General features: G+C 39.3%; 1 protein-coding gene across 1 annotated transcript in view; it reads left to right on the plus strand.

Annotated features, from left to right (window-relative positions):
• CNTNAP5 (contactin associated protein family member 5) overlaps nucleotides 1-23,551 on the plus strand; it is a 1,086,429-nt gene that overhangs the window by 644,927 nt on the left and 417,951 nt on the right. The window contains exon 11 of the mRNA XM_012140581.5: nucleotides 9,652-9,758. Within this exon, the coding sequence (XP_011995971.2) occupies nucleotides 9,652-9,758 (107 nt within the window). The remainder of the gene's footprint in view (nucleotides 1-9,651; nucleotides 9,759-23,551) is intronic.

Below are 23,551 nucleotides of genomic sequence, written 5' to 3' on the forward strand. Positions count from 1 at the left end.
TCAAAGTCAAATGTGTCAGTTTCTTCCCGGAAAGAGGAATCATGTAGAAGTTTCTGACCAAGATCAGTGTTGGGATCATTTTTTAATTTTCTCTCAGTATCATATTCCTTCTTCACCCCAGAATATAAATACTGAGGTTTTGATTATCTTTTTGTTGAAACTGAGATCACAAACATCGAAGTTTAGAAATTTTATGTCTACAGTAGGCGCTTATGCTAAGTGATGAAGATGCATGCATGATCCTTGTTGTTGATGCTTCTGAGATACCCTGGCCCCTACGTTCAATCAAGGGCTCCATAGGATTGCTAGTAGGCTGACTCTGAAGCCCATACTCTTATATATAAAGACAAAAGATGAATCTTGAATTTTTTATTTTATTTAAGACTTTGATGAGTCTGAATTTTTTCTATATTTGTAAGATTTTAGTACATTCATACTCAGTTGTGTCCGACTCTCTGCGACCCTATGCACTGTAGCCTGCCAGGCTCCTCTGTCCATGGAATTTTCCAGGCAAGAATACTGGAGTGTGTTGCCATTTCCTACTCCAGGGAATCATCCCAACTCAGGGACTGAACCCATGTCTTTTGTATCTCCTGCTTTGGCCGGCAGGTTCTTTACCAACTGTGATTATTTAGTTCTTAAATTTATGTTAAATAAAAAGGGTACAATTTTGAATTTTTGAATAGGCTAAAAGGCTTTGTCTGGCTTGAATTAATAACTTATAAGCTCCTTCTTCATAAAGCAGGCAAAGTCTGGAAGCAATTGCATTAACTCAGATAGACATAGAAAATATAGAAAAAGTTTTCATTATCTGAAAAATAAAAATAAAAACAGGAGCAGAGCAGGGACAGAGGATGTCTTCTTACCTATTATTTCAAAGATTTAACAGATTAGTAATAAAGAGTGAAACAGAATCAAAACCTTATTTTCCAACCCTTTACCACTATATGAGATTTATAGATTAAATTATATATCATTGTGCTAATTATATAATGAACATATGCTTGATTTTCCCATGGCCATCTATACCTCTTCTCCCACCAAAAATAGTGTATAACTGTGGCAGATTCATGTTGATGTATGGCAAAACCAATACAATATTGTAAAGTAATTAGCCTCCAATTAAAATAAATACATTTATATTAAAAAAGAAAGTTGATATGTTGTATTTTCATTTTTATTCAGTTCAAGAAATTTTCTTTTCTTGTTGGCAACATGGCATGCAGGATCTTAGTTCTCTGATGAGATCGAACCCATATCTCCTGCAGGAGTGGTGCAGATCCTGAACTGCTTGACCACCAGGAAAGTTCCCAAAATATCTTTTAAGTACTTTAAACTGACAGTTCCAAGTTTGCTAACTAGTTTCTAGGATCAATGGGAAATTATGTGAAGCCCCTTTCCCTTCCCTCTCAGAATTAATATGCTAAGATCATGCTTCAAGTTCACTTTAAGGAGATGGATCACATGGCATTTGATGATGGGAAGACTGCACAGGGCTTGAGAATACAGGCTTAAGTGACAAGTGGTATGGTTCCATCCCTTCACACATAGACAAGTTATTTGGACTTGTCTCACTTTCTTTGTCTATAAAACAGAGAAGAATATACCTTACAGCTGCATCTCAGATATGATTATAAGCTTAAATTGAAGTTTCCTTTCAAGCTTATTGGCAAGGGGAAAGACTTCAGGAAAGCCAAATCCACATTGCCCCTTGGTGAAAATATTTTGTAGACTAACCAAAAATGTTTGGTTGAACCTTCTTAGGTTAGTCACAAAGTGGTTAAAGATCATTGCACTTCAAAAAATATATGGTTAAAGATAACAAAAGCTAGACAGGGAAATTGAATTTCCAAAGTAGACTTTTTAATCTCAATGAAGTGTATCAAAGATTATACTCAGATTTATCAAGAACGCCACATATGCCCTCAAAGGAATACTGTGTGTGTTAGTCACTCAGTTTTGTCCAACTCTTACAACTTAATGGACTGTAACTTGCCAGACTCCTCTGTCCATGGAATTCTCCAGGCAAGAATACCAAAGTGGGTAGCCATTCCCTTCTCCAGGGGATCTTCCCGGACCTGGGATCAAACCCTCATCTCTTAGATCTCCTGCTTTGGCAGGTGGGTTCTTTACCACTACCACCACCTGGGAAGCCCCCAAAGGAACATTAAGTTGCATCATTTCACATCATTTAAAAAGCATATGCTTCCGACCAATTTGCAGAAAATTATCTGAGTAACTGCTTCAGATATAGAGCTGTCAGGACTCCAAAATACAAGTAATAAAAAGGAATTGCAAAATTTACTTGCATCCTTGAAGGCCACCAAAAAGGATCCCACTCATGGTGTCCATCTTACCTCTTCCCTTGTGTACGTTGTTTCTCTCTTCTGCCTCTAAATTGTTTCTTGCCTATGGCTGCACAGAAGGCTCCCTTTACATGTCTCAATATTTCTTCACCATTTGAAAAAAAAGAAAAGGTGCAGCTCTTTGTCTCCCCTCTACTCCAGACAGCTCTTATTGTGCTGCTCAGTGTCAGGAAGTTAACAGTAAAGGTCACAGGGTCTATGATTAACTGGACAGGTTGAGATAAATATAGAAAGCTTTAGCTGGCTGTTGCACCCCTAGACTATATGTTGATTCATTCAGTCAACAGCCACTTATTGGGTGCTATTCTGTTTACTACATCAAGTACTCAGTGAACAAATAGACAATAACCGATGCTTTTATGGAAGTTACATTCCTTTGTGGGAAGGCAGGTAACAAAGCACTGATAGTGTCTGACTCTTTGTGACCCCATGGACTGTAGCCTGCCAGGCTCCTCTCTCAGTGGGATTCTCCAGGGGAGAATACTGGAGTGGGTTGCCATTTCCTTCTCCAGGGATCTTTCTGACCCAGGGATCAAACCTGGGTCTCCTGCATTGCAGGTAGATTCTTTACTGTCTGAGCCATAGGGAAGTACACATCATCAGTGAAGTACTCATCACCAGTGAAGTACACAAGTAACAAATCATAAGAGTAATGAATAAGCAGAGTTCATATTGAATTAGAAGTTAAGAAGTGCTAAGAATGAAAAAGGAGAATGACTGCAAAAAGGAATTAGTGTTGCAGAGAGGAGGAGAGTTGCAACTTTATTTTATTTTACTTTTATAAACTTAAAGTATAGTTGATTTACAATGTTGTGTTAGCTTCAGGTGTATAGCAAAGTGATTCAGTTATACATATGTCTATATTCAGTTATGACCAACCTAGATAGCATATTCAAAAGCAGAGACATTATTTTGCCAACTAAGGTCCGTCTAGTCAAGGCTATGGTTTTCCAGTAGTCATGTATGGATGTGAGAGTTGGACTGTGAAGAAGGCTGAGCACCGAAGAATTGATGCTTTTGAACTGTGGTGTTGGAGAAGACTCTTGAGAGTCCCTTGGACTACAAGGAGATCCAACCAGTCCATTCTGAAGGAGATCAACCCTGGGATTTCTTTGGAAGGAATGATGCTAAAGCTGCAACTCCAGTACTTTGGCCACCTCATGTGAAGAGTTGACTCATTGGAAAAGACTTTGATGCTGGAAGGGATTGGGGGCAGGAGGAGAAGGGGACAACAGAGGAAGAGATGGCTGGATGGCATCAATGACTCGATGGACGTGAGTCTGAGTGAACTCCGGCAATTGGTGGTAGACAGGGAGGCCTGGCGTGCTGCAATTCATGGGGTTGCAAACAGTCAGACATGACTGAGTGACTGAACTGACTGACTGACTGATATTCATTTTTTAAGACTCTTTTCCTTTATAGGCTATTACAAAATACTGAGTGGTATTCCTCATGTTATGCATAGGTCCTGGTTGTGTAATTATGCTATACATAGTGGTGTGCATATGTTAATACCAAATTCTTAATTTATTCCCCCCTTTGCACTTTAGTCACCATAAGTTTGTGTTCTATATCTGTGGGTTAATTTATACTTTGCAAACAAGTTCCTTTGTATCCTCTTTAATATTCTACATATAAGCAATATTATATGATATTTGTCTTTCTCTATCTGGCTTACTTCACTTAGTATTATAATCTCCAGGTTCATCCATGTTGTTGCAAGTGATATTATTTCATTCTTTTTTTACTGCTGAGTAATACTCCATTGTATGTACATACATAACATCTTCTGTATCCATTCATTACTCAATGGACATTTAAGTTGCTTCCACCTCTTGTCTATTGTAAATAGTGCTGCAAAGAATCTTTTTTTAGTGAATAGCAGTGGATGTATCTTTTTGAATTAAAATTTTCTTCAGATAAATGCCCAGCAGTGGGACTGCAGGATCATGCAAATTTAAATAGCGTGACTGTTGTGGACTTCTTTGAGAAGGTGCCTTTTAAACAGAGACAAGAAGGAGGTGAATCGTGGTTGATCTGGACATGTGAGGGAGAGCATTTTGGGCAAAGAGAACCTCAGTGCAAAGGTGCTGACAAAGCAGGATGCTTTGTGTGCTTTAGGGACAACAAAGATGACAGCGTGGTTGGGGTAGATGTAGAAAAGGAAAAGATTAGGAATGAATTTGGAGAAGTGATGGAAGTACAGATCAGCAGGAAATGGTCATTTAAGAATGTTGCTTTTATCTTGATAGAAACAAAAAGCCCATGAAGGGTTTCAATACTATCTTCCTTAGATGTTAATACGGTCTCTCTTGCTCTTGTATTGGGAATGTGCTGAGTGGAGCACAGATGGAGCTGGTAGACCAGTTGGCTAATAAACACAGATGTTTATAGATGCTGTTGACTCAGACCAGAGTGATAGCAGAAGGTGATGAGAAGTAGTCAGATGCAGGATAGAGTCTTAAAGCAGAGTCAGAGATATGTGCTTGTCCCTGAGATGTGGGCTATGAAGGAAGTGGGAGGCAGGTGGGGCTTGCAAGTCTGAACAATGGTAAGTGTGGAGTTGCCCTCCTCAGGTAGTAAAGAATGTGGGTAGTGAAGTTGAGGTCAGAAAGCAAGGTAAGAGATCAGAAATTCAGGTTTGGACATGCAGTTTGAAACATCTGATGGACACTCAAGTGGAACTATGAAGCAGACAGCTGGATTTACAGGTCTGGAATTCACAAGAGAAGACAAAACTCAAAATAAAAAATTGGAAGTTACTAAAGACTAAACTCAAAATATAAATTTGGCATGGAAAATCAAGAGATTTGCTATGATTATTCTCAGTAATCTGATTTTTATTTAAGGGAAACCAATAGTTTATATTGATTCTGTGAAACTTTCTAAACTGCAAGCACACTGACTGCTTTTTCTGAAACTATGTTGAATCCCATTGCTTTCCTAATGCTTTCCCTGAGATGTGATCTGCTCCAGCTAGAAAGCTGTACCTGGCTTCAGGGTAAGCTAAGTTAGGGAGAGAATCACTGTGATCTTTCTCAAGGAAAATGGCAGAGGACCCTTTGTTCTTCACAATGCCAATGGGGAGGAAGTGTGTTTTGCAGAAAATATGCTTGCCAGGATGCTTGAAACAGGACTCTCGTCTTCAAGTAGATCAATCTCTCAATATTCTGTAAAACATGCTCTTCTTTGAAGCAGTTTATTTCCCCTGCTGTGCATCATTAAGGAGACCTTTTTTTCCCCTTCATTTCTCACTGTGAACAAGAAAGCACACTGTCCAACAGTGAAGCCAGAACCATATACCACTGAAGGCTGGATGGGACCATTAATGAGGTCCATGGGCCGTTATGGATGAACACTTCCTCCAACTTTATCTCTTATCTGCCTTGTTTCCAGCCCCAACTAGCAACGATCCTTCTCTTTTGGAAGAAGTTTTGATTTGGGTGGAAAATATGCATTCTTATATAAAACTCATATATAACTTTTGTCCCTGTTAAATTGTGTTTTCCTTCTTATATTTCTAACTCTTTTGTGCCTTTCCATCAACTCTTTCATTCAACCCCCTTCATATTGTGTACAACTTTCTCCTATAAAGAGGCACACAGCTTCTGATGCATCTGTCTTGCCCTCCAAGTCTTTGCTGGCACACATCTTGATGCTTCTTTGGACTTCTAAAGAGTATGACATCAACAGTTGTGTTTATGCTGAAAGCTGTGTTACACATAGAACACTACAGGAAGGCAACATCCATCTGATTCAGCTATATATGAAATATCATTAAGATTTTAGAACATGGCTATTCAGAATGATTATCTCTCAGCAATTTGAATTCAGCACCTACCATCTAAGATTGTAACTGTCCTCATATTTAATGAGTTCTTTTCACATCTGTAGTTCCACATTGACCTCTTTCTGGGTTCATGTCTTAAGTGCTCAGTGTATGACAAGTAGAGAGAAAAGAAACAAAACACCAGTTAAAATGAACTGATTAAAGAACAAGGAAATTATACTCCTAAAACTGCCCTTTTTAAATAAGCAAATTGGGGTTATACATCTTTTATTTTGCATGTCTACTTTACAAATGAGTTTTTCTAATTACAGTGTGTGTTGAACCAAAATGAACCAAGCTCAAAGGCAGCCCTGTAACTATTCATTCATTTTCTTGCTTGTTCTAGGAGTATTAGATTTTTTCCTTTCTCTCTCAGAAACGCATCAATTTTGAGTGATCATAAGCAAATGCATTCTAGCCTACATATTTGTCGGTAAATTGAGTTTATTAATGCTGCAATACGCAGTCTCTGGGGCTTCTCATGTGGTACAGGAGTAAAGAACCTCCACCAGCAGTAGGAGATGTGGGTTTGATCCCTGGGTGGGAAAGATCCCCGGGAGAAGGAAATGGCAACCAACTCCAGTATTCTTGCCTGGAAAATTCCATGGACAGAGGAGTCTGATGAGCTATAGTCCGTGGGGTTGCAAAGAGTGAGGCATGACTGAGCATACACATCTGCACACACTCACACACACACACGAAACACAAAGTCTGTGTGAGGCTTTTTACATATGTTCAAAGTAACCAGGTTGTTCTTAGTTTTCCATAAGATCTCTCTCTCTACGTACGCAGGATAGCCTGGCAATCTTGAGTTTTGAAAATATTTAAAGTGTAAAATTACAAGGAAAAATGTGTTTCTATTTCTGTTGGTATTTATAGGATGTGGTTTTATAAAAAGTTAAGGTTGTTGTTGGAAATGTGAAAGTCCCAACTTAAGGAAGCCTGACTAAAATCGGGGTTTTCCTAGAAAGATCTTGGGTTGTCTCACAGAATCAAAGCTAGATTAAAGCAGCCAGGCCCTCGGAAAGGTCAGGGATTTGGCCTAATCTTTGAAACAGCAGGGATATACTAATGACCATTGTCCGGATGCTCTCCTCTCTTTTCTTCTGCATTCTGAAACGCAGCATTTTTTCTCTCTCTTTCTTTCACTGCAGATAAGCTTTCTTCTCATGGCTGAAAACATGGCCAGTGAGAACTTCTGAGTTTTTTCCTTTTAGCTTCAATCATCAAAAAAGGGGCTGATCTAAACTTTCTTGGTGCCAAAACAAGAACTATAGGATAAATATCTACTGACCTGGCTTTGCTCAGCTTTCCATCTTTAAAGCAATTAACTTTTTGTTGGCAGAGGGAGAGGAACAGTAATACCATTATTTGTCTTCACAGAAGCTGACTCTATGTGTGAGTGTGTGTGTGTGTGTGTGTATGTGTGTGTGATTAGGGGAGTGGAGTAGGATGGGCTGGGTTGGAGCAGCTGTAGAGATGTCATGTAAGAATTTGAGCATTTTCGAAGGGACGGATCTAGAGAAAATCACCCTGCAGAGCAGCATTGTTCAGAAATGAGGAGGCTCTGGGATGCAAAAGAAACTTTGTGGAGGCAGGGAGGCCTTCTCAGGCTCTCCATCAGGGCACAACCAGACGCAGGGGCTCTTGTTTGGATTTTGTTCATAAAAACATTGATGCTTCAAGTTTAAATTCCCCACAGCACAAGGTTAGTGGAGTTGGGGGCAGAAACATGTGCCAGTCTTGAGTAACAAGACTGTCTTTTCTTTTCCAGCTACCTGGGTATATGGGACCCAGAGGGAGGGGTGAGTTTGGAGTAGGCAAGGGCCCGTTTTTTTGGTTTATTTGTTGATTGGTTGGATTTTGTGATCATGTTCTAGAGCAAAATTATTGCATCCCATTCCCTCCCATTTTTTCCTTGTTTCCAAGCCATGGCTGGATACTATGGAGTTATCAATAAGCTTTTCCCAAACATAAGCCCTATTGGCACAATTGTGTGTTTCCTGTAGTGAGCAGAAAATTTCTAATAATATGTCTGAACATAGTCAGTGATATTAGTTTTTGGGCTTTGAAATAATCATTGCTGGAAATTTTTGTACTTACATAGGACATTTAGGGTAAGTCATCTTAATTTTTCTTGCCCCACATTCTTAGACGCTCCATAATGAGTCCTTCTGTTGTATTATACCATTTCTGTAATTTCATTATTTGTGTCCTGTCCCTGGTGAAATTCGTGAGACTTTACTCTTCCCATAAAGATTGTTTTCAAACATTTCAGCATTTATCATGGCTTTTACTTTTAATTTTGTTTATTACGCATGTTGAAAACGTGTTGGTTATTTTTTAATAGCAACAGTGGCTGCAGTGTAGAGAATTTAAAATATACATGTAAGAGTTGAAGAGAATTACCTACAGACAACATGTACAAATGGCTGAGCTGAGTCTTTGTCCAGAAGGAATGAATGTTGCCTTCACTCCCATTAACCAAATGGCACTTAACATTTATCCTTCTAGTTATTTTTTCAACATAAAGTCTATGTTTTATTTCACTGTGGCTGTGCTTCATATCTTGAATTTTTACTTAATTTAGTCCCAGTCTGTTATAATCCTTCTGCTAATTTCATTTGTAGTGACTTTTTGATAGCCTGTTAATATTAATTATGACAACTTTCCTAAGAAATCTTATGTAGGAAAAGTACAGGGATACATCATAACATCATTGTGAGTAATGACAATTAGAACATATAGTTTTTATAGTTTTAAATACATCCTTAAGAAAGAGCCATCTGAGTGTGATTGCTGGGTCAAATTACATGAATGTTTCAGAAAGCTTTTAAAGTGTATAGTGAAAATATTTTTCAAAATGATCATACTATTTTCAATACAAGTAGTTAAGGCCTCATTTTAAGGGTGTTATTGGCTCTTTTAATAATTATAGAGTTTCCTTGTATGTTAACTGAACATGTAGCATCTATTCAAATTTTATGAGTATTTTAAAATAGATTTATATCTGTCACCCAAAAGAGAAGCAGGAGGATTATGACCTCAATTATCTGCCCCTTTTCCCTTACCTTTAAAAATGTAAAACCTTTCCAAATGCAAAATTGCAATCTTTGTCCATTTTATTCTATGGCAAATGACAAACCTTACAATTCTGACTATTTCAAATTAACTTTAAGTCAATGAAAATGTGCCCCGATGTTGAAATGCTTCATTTAATTGCCTAAATTAGCTCTGAGCCTTCCTTCGGCTAGTAGAACCGGGCCCCGTAAAGGACCCCCACCTCTGTGGTGAAATTGTTGTCTTATGTTCACATAGTCAAGTCTCACTTAGGTATAGTAGTATAGCCGACTGACTCTCACCATTAACTCATTTAGTTGGTTGTAAGACATCCCCACCCCCTTACTTCCAGTTGATTTGGTTTATTTAATTTGACTTTGCTCCATCTCTCACTAGGTGCTTGCCAAACTATTGCGAGCACGGAGGAAGCTGCTCCCAGTCCTGGACGACCTTCTACTGTAACTGCACTGACACAGGTTACGCAGGTGCCACCTGCCATAACTGTGAGTAAACTTATGAGTCCCCACAGATTCTGCTGCAAAACTCCCAGACTCCTCATTCTAGGGCAAAAATCCAGGAATGCCAGGGATAGTGTCAGAATATTAATATATTCAACATAGGGTGGGCACTTTTATTCATTCATTCATTCATTGTGTGTTTCCTGAGAGGCTACTCCATGCCAAGCACTGGGGAGAGCATGGAGGATGCACTGGTACCAAGCCATGTCATTCTGGAGCTCAGGGTTTACCATGAAGACAGACAGAAAGTGAAAGTGGGATAATTGTTGAGCCAGAGACAAGGTGCTGTAGGCATATAAAGTGAGCTATGAAGTCAACCGCATTGTCTAAATGGGCTAAATTAGGCTGTGCGATAAGAAATCTGTATCTCAGTGGCCTAAGTAATAAGCAGCTGAGTCATGCCTATGTTACCTGCATAGCACAGGTCTACAGGGGACCAACTCTTCCAAAGGCATTCTCCTTCTGGGAGGTTGAAAGAGACTTCATCATCTGGAATACTGCCATGGCAGGAAGAAGGAAGCCCAAGAAAACATGTGCTTTTAAAAGCTTTTACCTGGGACTTCCCTGGAAGTTTAGTGATTAAGACTCCATGGTTTCACTGAAGGGGTGCTGGTTTGATCTCTGGGATTATGATCTTACATCTACATGATGTGGCCAAAGATTAAAAAAAAAAAAAAAAAGCTTCTAACTGGGAGTGCCAAACATTACTTCTACTCATATTCCATTGGCCAAGCAAAGTCATGAGGGTACCTAATGTCAAGAGGGAAAAAGGTCTCATCTTACCATGGGATCTGAGGCAATAGAACTCACAGATTGCTGATAAGTACTGACACTATCTGCATGCCCATGATAGGGAGGCTTCAGATGGAAGGTTTGAGCTGATCCTGTAGTAGAGATGTGGTAGACAAGGAAAAGAAAAAGGAAACTTAATCTGCAGTTATTTGGAGATAGCTGGAGAATACTGACAGTAAGTAGTAAGAAAGGAAGCAGAAACTGGGGAGACTGGAGCACACAAAGAATAAGGATTGAGGAGGAAAAAGTAAAGGAAGTACATGAGTCCTGATTCCCATAATTTTATATTCTCATCAGGGTTATGACAAAAAAACACATGTTGAAATAGAGAAGGTTTGACATTTGGAGGATTGTTTGTAAGCTGTATGACATGAACTGAAATTTAATTGACAAAGATATGATTGGAAGGGGAATTCCCTGGTGGCTCAGTGGCAAAGAATCTGCCTGCCAATGAAGAAGATACAGGAATTGCAGATTTGATCCCTGGGTCAGAAAGAAGAGGAAATGGCAACCCTCTTCTGTATTCGTGTGGGGAAAATTCCATAGGTAGTTGGACATGATGGAGTATGCATGCATGACTGGCAAGTGCTGGCTGCAGTTGTAGGAGACTTCACAGAAAATATGCATTTAGAAACTGAGTTAGAAGGTAGAAGCATAGAAGAAGGGCCTTCTAGGAAGAAGGGCATTCTAATGTAAGAGCCAAGTCAAGGCTGAATCTATTCTCAGGACTACAGGGGGACTGTCCCTCAGGGCCTGATCTCACTAGGGTTTCTTAAGTCTCTGCTTTTCCTGGGATGGCACACAGAATGCAGAAAAAGAAAGGTAATTGCCAGCTGGGTTTGGTCCAGGATGAACTGGTCCAGGATGAACAGCATTGGTGCTCTCATTTAAGACCCCTGAGTCATTCTGTAGCCTCTTTTATAACTTGGAATTGAATATTCACCAATGATGGTCATAGAGGAGTTTAAGAAAATCAGAGAAGAAGTAGCCCAATGGGCATCATGGGATGATGTTTTTGTTATGCCTGTGGAAGAGAAAAACACTGCCTGGATTTATAATGATATAACTTTCTTAAAACTTTCTATTTAGATATTTGTAATAGTGAACCCTGTACTGACAGAGGTTAGATTTAAATTTGACCAAGCTCTTGCACTTGAATGAGAAGATAATTTTGACACCCCAGAGCTCCGTTTTCTCATAGATCCTATAAAGGAAAGCTAACGAAATTGCTTCTCAGCATTTTGGTTAAAATCAAGTGTAGTACAGAGGCTTCCCTGGTGACTCAGTAGTTAAGAATCTGCCTGCCAATGCAGGAGATGCAAGAGACGTGGGTTTGATCCCTGGGTCAGCAAGGTCCCCCGGAGTAGGAAATGGCACTCTACAGAGAAGCCTGGTGAGCTACAGTCCATGGGGTCGCAAAGAGACGTGACAGAGTGTGAACCAAGATGTTGGAGACCATTTTCAGGCTAAATTTGCAAGATTTTATTTAAGATTCTCAATAAATATCAAATCTATAAATGTTGAGTCTGGTTCCAGAAATGTATCCCTAAAGAAAAGACTGTAATTGTACAGATACGTACACAGATAGGACACATAAAAGACTGTCCAGTTTGTACTGAAGTGCTGCTGTAAGAAACTCAGAGGCAACCGAATGGCCGTCAAGTTAATAGTGAGATGAGATAAGCTTGAAGATTTAAGTCAAAACTATCCAAATATCTGCCAAGTCACTGGATAAGATTCCTAAGATTTTTAAAGGTTATTCTGTTCACTTTCAGTAATATTTTGTTAAGTCCATCTCTACAGATATTCTCCTCCTTTAAATTTATCCATCTATCAGGCTAAAAATAGATTTCCAACTTTATGAAAGTAGTGTGAACTTGAAAGTCGATAGAAGTGAAGTTCTGATTTTCAAAGGAATACTGTCAAAGTTGATGAGCAGGAAATTGAACATATCAAGCCTTAAAAATACCATTCCTTATTTTATTTTTTTAATTTTATTTTTACTTTATTTTACTTTACAATACTGTATTGGTTTTGCCATACATTGACATGAATCTACCACGGGTGTATACAACCTCCCAATCCTGAATCCCCCTCCCACCTCCCACACCATATCATTTCTCTGGATCATCCCCATGCACCAGCCCCAAGCATCCTGTATCCTGTATCCTGTATCCTGTATCCTGTATCCTGTATCCTGTATCGAATATAGGCTGGCGATTTGTTTCTTACATGATAGTATACATGTTTCAATGCCATTCTCCCAAATCATCCCACCCTCTCCCTCAGAGTCCAAAAGTCCATTCTATGCATCTGTGTCTCTTTTGCTGTCTCGCATACAGGGTCATCATTACCATCTTTCTAAATTCCGTATATATGTGTCAGTATGCTGTATTGGTGTTTTTTTCTTTCTGGCTTACTTCACTCTGTATAATCGGCTCGAGTTTCATCCATCTCATTAGAACTGACTCAAATGTATTCTTTTTAATGGCTGAGTAATACTCCATTGTGTATATGTACCACAGCTTTCTTATCCATTCATCTGCTGATGGACATCTAGGTTGTTTTCTTAAAAAATTGCAAATAGAACTGCCTTATGACCCAGCAATCCCACTGCTGGGCATACACACCGAGGAAACCAGAATTGAAAGAGACACATGTAACCCAATATTCATCGCAGCACTGTTTATAATAGCCAGGACATGGAAACAACATTCCTTATTTTAAATACCTTCCAATCTTCCTTTCTGTAACATTTCTCAATGTCTGTACCATTGGCGGCAATGCTATTAAACCCATTCTTCCCCTCTGGGCACCCAGCCAAGGGCAAATCAGACATGCCTGGGTGGCTGTGAGGTTTGGCACACATACCTTGGATGTCTGTGCAATTGAAGAATTTTCCTTCTCTGACTAATCCCTCTTCCTCCTCCAACTGGGTGAGAAGCACTGTTTTGAATCAGATTTGAGTTGACTGAGTAAATCAAGCCATGCTTTTCTGTCTTCATAAAGCATGTGCTCTGAATGAGGGTCATCGTAAACGAGAGCTGATAAAATACAGAAGACAGTAAAAGCAAAACAAACAACTTCACAACCCTGCTCATGTGGAAATGGTAATGTCCTTGCTCAACAGGGGTTTATTTTCTTGAAACAGTCATGCATAATCAGAACATTTTTGAAATGTTCTGAAATGTGATGAAAGACCTTCACATTTTTAAAACATTTCTGATGATACTAAAAACATATTTGCTTGACTACTGGTCTTTTGTCTTTTCACTCTCTTCAGGATTAGTTTGGTTTCCTCATTCTTGGTGCATCCTAGTAAATGTGAACCAATAGGGCTGTTGAGCTATTTCAAATCCTGAAAGATGATGCTGTGAAAGTGCTACACTCAGTATGCGAGCAAATTTGGAAAACTCAGCAGTGGCCACAGAACTGGAAAAGGTCAGTTTTCATTCCAATCCCAAAGAAAGGCAATGCCAAAGAATGCTCAAACTACCGCACAATTGCACTCATCTCACATGCTAGTAAAGTAATGCTCAAAATTCTCCAAGCCAGGCTTCAGCAATACATGAATCGTGAACTTCCTGATGTTCAAGCTGCTTTTAGAAGAGGCAGAGGAACCAGAAATCAAATTGCCAACATCCTCTGGATCATGGAAAAAGCAAGAGAGTTCCAGAAAAACATCTATTTCTGCTTTATTGACTATGCCAAAGCCTTTGACTGTGTGGATCACAATAAACTGTGGAAAATTCTGAAAGAGATGGGAATATCAGACCACCTGACCTGCCTCTTGAGAAATCTGTATGCAGGTTAGGAAGCAACAGTTAGAACTGGACATGGAACAACAGACTGGTTCCAAATAGGAAAAGGAGTACATCAAGGCTATATATTGTCACCTTGCTTATTTAACTTCTATGCAGAGTACATTATGAGAAATGCTGGACTGAAAGAAACACAAGCTGGAATCAAGATTGCCAGGAGAAATATCAATAACCTCAGATATGCAGCTGACACCACCCTTATGGCAGAAAGTGAAGAGGAACTAAAAAGCCTCTTGATGAAAGTGAAAGAGGAGAGTGAAAAAGTTGGCTTAAAGCTCAATATTCAGAAAACGAAGATCATGGCATCCGGTCCCATCACTTCATGGGAAATAGATGGGAAACAGTGGAAACAGTGTCAGACTACTTTTTTGGGCTCCAAAATCACTGCAGATGGTGATCGCAGCCATGAAATTAAAAGACGCTTACTCCTTGGAAGAAAAGTTATGACCAACCTAGATAACATGTTCAAAAGCAGAGACATTACTTTGCCGACTAAGGTCCGTCTAGTCAAGGCTGTGGTTTTTCCTGTGGTCATGTATGAATGTGAGAGTTGGACTCTGAAGAAGGCTGAGTGCTGAAGAATTGATGCTTTTGAACTGTGGTTTTGGAGAAGACTCTTGAGTCCCTTGGACTGCAAGGAGATCAAACCAATCCATTCTGAAGGAGATCAGCCCTGGGATTTCTTTGGAAGGAATGATGCTAAAGCTGAAACTCCAGTACTTTGGCCACCACATGTAAAGAGTTGACTCATTGGAAAAGACTGATGCTGGGAGGGATTGGGGGCAGGAGAAGAAGGGGACGACCGAGGATGAGATGGCTGGATGGCATCACTGACTAGATAGACGTGAGTCTGAGTAAACTCCGGGAGTTGGTGATGGACAGGGAGGCCTGGCGTGCTGCGATTCATGGGGTCGCAAAGAGTCAGACACAACTGAGCGACTGAACTGAACTGAGGACTGACTTAGGACAGAGAGAATTTGCTTCTTTCTGTCTAGCTTTGTGGCTAACAGAGGGGTCTGGCTTAGTGGAGGGCATGACGAACTCTCAGGAATGATACAATAGAAATTCTCAAAGTCTTTAAGCATAGTAGATATAGTATTACAAGTAGATATGTCATGATTCCATTTCAATTTTCTTTCCTCTTCATCTGATGAAACATAAAGAACTTGGGCATGCAAGTTTTGTGACTTTCAAACACACTTTGTTCAAAACATCTTACTTAAGAAAGAGTTGATAAGTAAAGGACATGTCTTTCCCATCTGTGGCAGGGTCCACATAGGAGGAGGAAATGTGAGATCAACATTTGTCCAATAAGCTGGCATTAGACATTATTATCTCTGTAAGTTGTTTTGGCTAGTAGTTTTATCTCCAGAGCTGCATACTATTCACCAGAAGGATGATTGGAGGTGACATAGTATTTTCAGTCCTGATTTTTAAAAATTTATATTTTATTGAAGGATAATTGCTTTAGAGAATTTTATTTTCTGTCAAGCATGAATAAGCCATAGGTATACATATATCCCCTCTCTTTTGAACCTCCCTGCCATCTCCCTCCCCATCCCACCCCTCTAGGTTGATACAGAGCCCCTGTTTGAGTTTCCTAAGCCGTACAGCAAATTCCCGTTGGCTCTCTATTTTACATACGGTAATGTAGTTTCCATGTAACTCTTTCCCTAGACTCATCCTCTCCTCCCCTCTCTCCATGTCCATAAGTCTATTCTCTATGTCTGGTTCTCCACCGGTGCACTATAAAAGAATTCTTCAGTACCCTTCTTCTAGGTTCCATATATATGTGTTAGATTACAATATTTATCTTTCTCTTTCTGACTCACTTCACTCTGTGTAATGGGTTCTAGGTTCATCCACCTCATCAGAACTGACTCAAATGCATTCAGTCCAGATTAAGTCTTGGCAACCCACCCACTGATCAGATCGTCCAGTCACCAGAGACAGTTACCATGGTTATTGGTTTTCTAAAATGTCCAAGTTTAGAAGGTTGTGTAATTGAAGCCAAATTACTGAGTACTCAATGTATTAATATAGGTCTATCATGATGTATTATGAATATAAGTTAAGATTAAACTGAAATTTGGTTATGGGAGTTTAATACATAGATCAATCTACAATGTAACAATAAAGGGAGATGGATATTATTATTCTCTTCACTATATAGATGAGCACACTGAAGCCCAAAAGTGTTGCTCAAGGTAACATAACTATTTACAGCAAATGAAGGAGCTGGGATTGGAATGGAGTGAATCTGTAAGATAAATCCTATATCTTATTTCTTTTCTCAAACAATAAGACATTTTGGAAAACCTCTTTATATGAACTTAGTGATGGGACATTCAGGATGTCCTTCATATTGCTTGACACCCAGTAGAATATCATGATACCAAACAGAAAATTCAATTCTAGAAGACTTAGAGGTGAGAACAGTTTTGTGTTCTAGAATAATAATGAAATCATTCTGGAAGGAAATAGGATAAGTTAGCACTTGAAAGATGGCTCAAATTCAACTAAATACAAGAATGAGGGAGGCCTATTGAAAACATTGGCAAGAGCCAAGATGTGATGGTAGAATATATATAAACTGTGATTTGGGACAATGCATTTATTTGCTGGCTCAAGAAAGGGAAAATAAATAGTTCTTTTCATTCATTGCTAAAGACCAAATGGTGTTCCTATAAAGCACTTTCCCCTAGGGGAAATCTGAGATCCCTTTATTACCAAAGCTTTTCACATGTTATTGCAGTATCTATAAATACCACTTTAATGACTATATAATAAATAGCCTATTTAATGACTTTGTTTTAATTCAACCATTTTAATGTTTTTTTGGGGTGGGCGATGATTAGCCCTGTATTGTTTCCAAATATTTATTATTATAACCAACCCTACAGTGGGCTTCTTTGTGCCTAAATAAATTTTAACCTCACATTTTTTTTTTGTTTTGTTTGTTTTCTTGAACTGGCATAGGAATGGCATTCTTGAGTCAAAGATGATGAATCATTTTAAAGGTCTTTATTCATATTTCAACCTGTTTTCCTAAAATCTTGCTACAGTTTATACGCTGATCCCTATTTTTTGAGATATCTTATTTCATTTTCTAAACCAGAATTGTTTACTATATGTTATAAAACCATTTTGCCTGTGTTTTTACTAAAATATTTGTATACTGAAATGGAAATTATTATTGACCCTCATGATGAATCCTAGATGGAAGAAAAAAAGGGTTTTTAGGTGAATTACAACATGAATAAGATTGTCCCCACAGAATTGTATTTAACCATTCCACAATAGGAGAAGGAAATGGCAACCCACTCCAGTGTTCTTGCCTGGAAAATCCCATGGACAGAGGAGCCTGGTGGGCTGCAGTCCATGGGGTCGCTAAGAGTCGGACACAACTGAACGACTTCACTTTTATGCATTGGAGAAGGAAATGGCAACCCACTTCAGTGTTCTTGCCTGGAGAATCTCAGGGACGGGGGAGCCTAGTGGGCTGCCGTCTATGGGGTCACACAGAGTCGGACACGACTGAAGTGACTTAGCAGCAGTATTTTGGACACAACTGAAGCGACTTAGCAGCAGTGTTCAACAATAAGTACCTTTTGAAAACACATCTGATGTCAGTAACCACGCAATGGATAATTACTCTCATATTAAGCGGACTCAGTAAATGATCCAAGTACTTACTTCTCATCTTCCATATGTCACCTAGTGAGTGGGGCCATCTTTGATCTTCTCAGCACTGATCACGTTCACATGGCCCCTCTGCAAGGTGTCTTCACCCTTTCTCAGCCTTTGCTAATCCTGTTTCACAGCGTAGCTTCTCTGACATCTTAACAATACCTCTAGTGTTCACTTTTCAGCTTGGCAAGAGGATGTCAGCTTTCTTGCTCTCCCAAGCTTTATGTAGAGCCTCTCCCTTTGGGCAGTCAATAGCCAGGTATTGATTGGGAGCATAATAAGTCATCTGGCTATCAGCCTCTAAGGTAGTCATTACAGAGGGATAACACTTTAGCTGTTTTAGCAGTAGGTAAATGGTCCTCTCCCTACATGATATTTCATAGTTGAAACAAAAGGTTGGAAGAGGGTAGGGAATTCTGCTAATAGGAGTTTTACTTACAAGCAGGACTCATATCTCTTAGCCCAGATTAACTCATATTCTAGTATTCTCACGTTTTTTGTTTTTTTTTTTTTTCCTAAGAAGATCTAAAGAAAATTCATCTCCATGCTTAACTCTGAATGCCCACAGCAAGTGTTCCAAGATGTAACTAGGATGCTTGGGGCTGATGCATCCTAGATGACCCAGAGAGATGTCATGGGGAGGGAGGTGGGAGGGGGTTCATATTTGGGAATGCATGTACACTTGTGGTGTATTCACGTCAATGTATGGCAAAACCAATACAGTATTGTAAAGTAAAATAAAGTAAAAATAAAAATTTAATTTAAAATAAGATATGTAACATAGAAGAAAAAGAAAAAGAAAACAAAAACAAAAACAGTAATGAATCATCAAATCCACATCCTGCTTCATTTTATAACACTAACCACCACCTTCAGTGTCACAATTTTTATTCATATTAACTCCTCTGCAGTGATGATAAACTGCTTTAGGGAAGAACTGTGTCTTGCTTATATTATACTAACCATATCCAAGGAATTTGTGATATAAAGGGCATATTATGTAATTATTGAGACAGACAGTTAAACAGAAAAAAAGATAATTTGGTGTGACATTAAGTGGAAACTCCATAAGAACAGGGTAGTGACTGAATCTACTCTATGTCACCAATCTTTTGTCTCATCTTTGACACATCGTACTATACACACAGTATGATGCTATACACACAGGTAGATAAATCAGATAGGTGCACACCATAATGGGGAGTTACTAGGGTGAGGGTACTGTCCCTTTCTGGGGGAGGTGAGAAAGTTTTCACAATAATTGACACTTGAGCAGAAGCTTGAGAGATGAGAAAGAAAAAGGACATGTTGAAGAGAGAGAGATACGTGAAAGTTCATGCAGCAGAGAGGATGATGAGATGCTTAGCGCAGCTGGAATCTAGGGGGAAATGGAGGGAGAGGCAGGATTTGCAGACAGAAGAGAAGATAGGTGATTCATTGAAAAGGAGCTTGTTTCTCTGTTGAGCACCTTGAAGCCAGCCATGGTATTTTGGTTATGTTTACATACTGAGAATTAACTTGCTAATAATTATTTTGTCGTTGTTGTTTTACTTATCAGTTTCTTTTGGGGATTTTAACTGTGATGGTATTGTAGAGCATGCACTGAAGTTGGAAGACAACTTCAGGCCGGGTGTCAAGGTACAAGGCGGGTATGTGTTGGGTGCAAGGGAGAAATACAATGCTATTTGCAAATGTGTGAGCAGCAAATAATGAGAGTAAGAACAAGCTGGAAAGAAGGGACCTTACTTGAAAGATATATATATATATATATATATATATATATACTTGGATCAAACAGACTTGAAGACAAACTAAATAAAATACAGCAGAGAGGATGACTTTTAGCTTTGTAACTTGGAAGACTTCATGAATGAAGGATGCAGTGACTAAGTCCCCAGGTTGGTCTGTGCCTGACAGCCTTGCGTCAAATCCAGGCTCTGCAACTTACAAAATGTATAACCTAGGGCAAGTTATGTGAGCTTTGTGTGCTTTAATGTCCTCATTTGTGATACTTGGCTAAGACTAGCAGCCACCTCATGGAAGTATCATGAGGATTAGATAAAAGAATCCCTGTAAAGTATTTAGCCTGGTGCCTGGCAAATGCAACGTTTCGGATCATTTGAACAGAGAGAGGATGTGGAGACAGAGGAGAAGACTTTGCAGATGCCATCTTCAGTTCAGTTTGGGACATGATGTTTGCCTGAGGCGATACTCCCAGTGCAGTAGTACCTAGACATCCCAGAACCAGGTTGTCCAAGGGGAAGATCAGAATCACTGGGTATATAGTTGTTGAAACCTTTTGAGTAGATGAAGTCAATCAGATATTGGTCAATAAGTCTGGTACCTCCAATGTAAAACTTCACTTCCAAGACTTTTAAGGGTCTCAAGAAGACATACAACTGAGATACAATTAAAGAGGGAAGCGTGAGGAAAGAAAAGGGGAGAAATAAGAAAAACAATAAACTAAAAAGCAGAAGAGAAGTGTTCTGAGATTAGATTATAAACAGAAATATCGAAGTGATGTTCTCAAGATTACTTTTTCATCATGGTGAAGGGTCATAGCTGAATGACTGGATGGATTTTTAAGTAAGAAATTGGAGAAAACCACCATAAGTGAAAGAAAGACACTGTTTTTTAAAATTTATTTTTAACTAATTAATTGTTTAGTGAACTATGGTTGATTTGCAATGTTGTGTTAGTTTTAGATATAAAGCAAAGTAATTCAGTTACACATGCACACACATGCACATATTCTTAATAAGATTCTTTATTCCATTATAGGTTATTATAAAATATTGAATATAGTTCATGTCTATGGCCATGCCACCCTGAATATGCCCAATCTCATCTGGAATATAGTTCCCTGGGCCATACAGTAGAACCTTGCTGTTTACTTATGTATAGTAGTGTGTGCATATTAATCCCAAACTCCTAATGTATTCCTTCTTCCTTACCCTTTGGCAACATTAAGTTTGTTTTTTATGTCTGTGAATCTGTTTCTGTTTTGTAAATTAGTTCATTTGTATCATTTTTTTTATATTCTACATACAAACAATACCATATGATATTTGTCTTTGGCTTACTTCACTTAGTATGGTAATCTCTAGGTCCATCCATGTTCCTGCAAATGGCATTATTTCATTCTTTTTTATGGCTGAGGATTATTCCATTGTATATATGTACTACATCTTCTTTGGGCTTCCCAGGTGGTGCCAATGGTAAAGAATCTGCCTACCAATGCAGGAGATGCCAGGGATGTGGATTCGATCCCTGGTTTGGGAAGATCCCCTGGAGAAGGAAATGGTATCCCACTCCAGTATTCTTGCCTTGGGAATCCTGTGGGCAGAGGACCTGGTGGTCTACAGTCCATGGGTTGCAAAAGAGTCAGACACGACTGTGCAACTGAATACACACAACATCTTCTTTACCCATTCACCTGTTGATGGACATTTAGGTTGTTTCTATGTCTTGGCTATTGTAAATAGTGCTGCTATGAACATAGGGGTGCATGCATCTTTTCAAGTTAGAGTTTTGTCCAGATATAAGCACAAGAGTGGTATTGCTGGATCATTTTTAGTATAGCTGGACAACTCTATTTTTCATTTTTTTTGAAAACCTCCATATTGTTTTGCATAGTGGCTGCACCAATTTACAGTCCCACCAACTTTGTTGGAGTATTCTTTTTTCAAGAGAATTTGTTGCTTGTTAACTGTCTAAGTGTTGTCAGGATTCAGGTGATTCAAAGTCATTATATGCCATTGGAATGATTTTCCTCTCCTTCAGGAGGAAGGACTGATATCTTTGCATATGTTAATAAACAAGTAATTCAAGGAGGTGTGCAGTCATGTGCTTGAGTCTGATTGCAAGGTGCCTGTTAGTCTGTAAAAAGGGAGATCAGAAGATACTGAACTGATGTGGAAGGCTTGTTGGAGAATCGACCAGGCCTGAACACAAGGACTGGACTTGGTAGGCAGAGAAGTCTTAGGAGAGTGTTTTTCAAGGGTGAGAACCAAAGGAATGATTTGAAATAAGGATAAGCATAGACAGTGTTTCAGTTTCACTCAAGGCACAGCCTAAGGGCAAGAGAAAGAACGTTCACTGAGCTTCTTTTAAGTGTAATGCACTGTACTGGGCAGTTTACACAGTTCACCTCACTCTCTGAGGCTCCTTCACACCCTTAGCCCTGACCTTGTCGGACTGTGACTTCTTCAAACAACAGGGTCTTCACATGTTCTTATGCTTTCTTTGCTCCAGCAACTTTGTTACCTCCGGCATGAAGCCTACCCAGATCTTTCCTAGCTGCTGCTTCTCTTTGCCCCTTTAGTACCCACACACTCACACATAATTAATTCCACCATATCAAATATAAATATTTAGTTCCTGTTTTTCTTCCTAAACTGCCATTTTTTGTGTGTTTGTTTGTTTATATCTGGTCCCTACTGGCTGAGAATCAATGAATGTAAACATTTTTAAAAATTATTGTGATAAAAGTAGCATAATGTAAATTGTGCTATGTTAACCATATTTGACTGTACAGTGCAGTGATGCTAAGTACAGTAACATTGTTGTGCAACTCTCACTAATATAGATCTCTAGAATTCTTCACTTTCCTAAACTGAAACTGTATACACATTAAATATGAACTCCCCATCCCCCCTCCCTACCCCTCTGGCCCCTGGTATCTACCAACGTATTTTCTGACTCTATGAATTTGACTGTTCTGTGTACCTCATATAAGTGGAATCAAATAGCATTTGTCTGTACCTACAGGATATCAGAATGCATTTTTAAGGTTAGCTTAATATATGTCCTACAAACAGGTTGACCCTTCTTTCTTTCTCCTGTGCTATACAGTAGTTTCTCATTGGTTATCTATTTTATACATGGTAGTGTATATATGTGAGCCCCGATATCCCAGTTCATCCCACCCCCTTCTCTCCCCTTGATGTGCACCCATTTGTTTCTACCTCTGTGTCTCTGTTTCCACTTTGCAAAAAGGGTCATCTGTAGAAGGCAATGGCACCCCACTCCAGTACTCTTGCCTGGAGAATCCCGTGGAAGGAGGAGCCCGGTAGGCTGCAGTCCATGGGGTCGCTAAGAGTCAGATGCGGCTGAGCGACTTCACTTTCCATTTTCACTTTCATGCACTGGAGAAGGAAATGGCAACCCACTCCAGTATTCTTGCCTGGAGAATCCCAGGGACGGAGGACCCTGGTGGGCAACTGTCTATGGGGTCGCACAGAGTCGGCCACGACTGAAACGATTTAGCATTATACTAATGCTTAAAGCCACAAAGCTGGTGGAAGTGGGATTGAACTCAGTTTTAAATGGTTCAAAAGCATTTCTTTATCACATTCAAACATCTCTAAGTGGAAGAAACGGGCTTCCCAGTTGGTGCTAGTGACAAAGAGCCCGCCCGCCAATACAGGAGACATAAAAGACTTGGGTTCAATCCCTGGGTCAGAAAGATCCTCT

Source organism: Ovis aries, chromosome 2 (assembly GCF_016772045.2).
Source record: "Ovis aries strain OAR_USU_Benz2616 breed Rambouillet chromosome 2, ARS-UI_Ramb_v3.0, whole genome shotgun sequence".
Classification (NCBI taxonomy): Eukaryota; Metazoa; Chordata; class Mammalia; order Artiodactyla; family Bovidae; genus Ovis; species Ovis aries.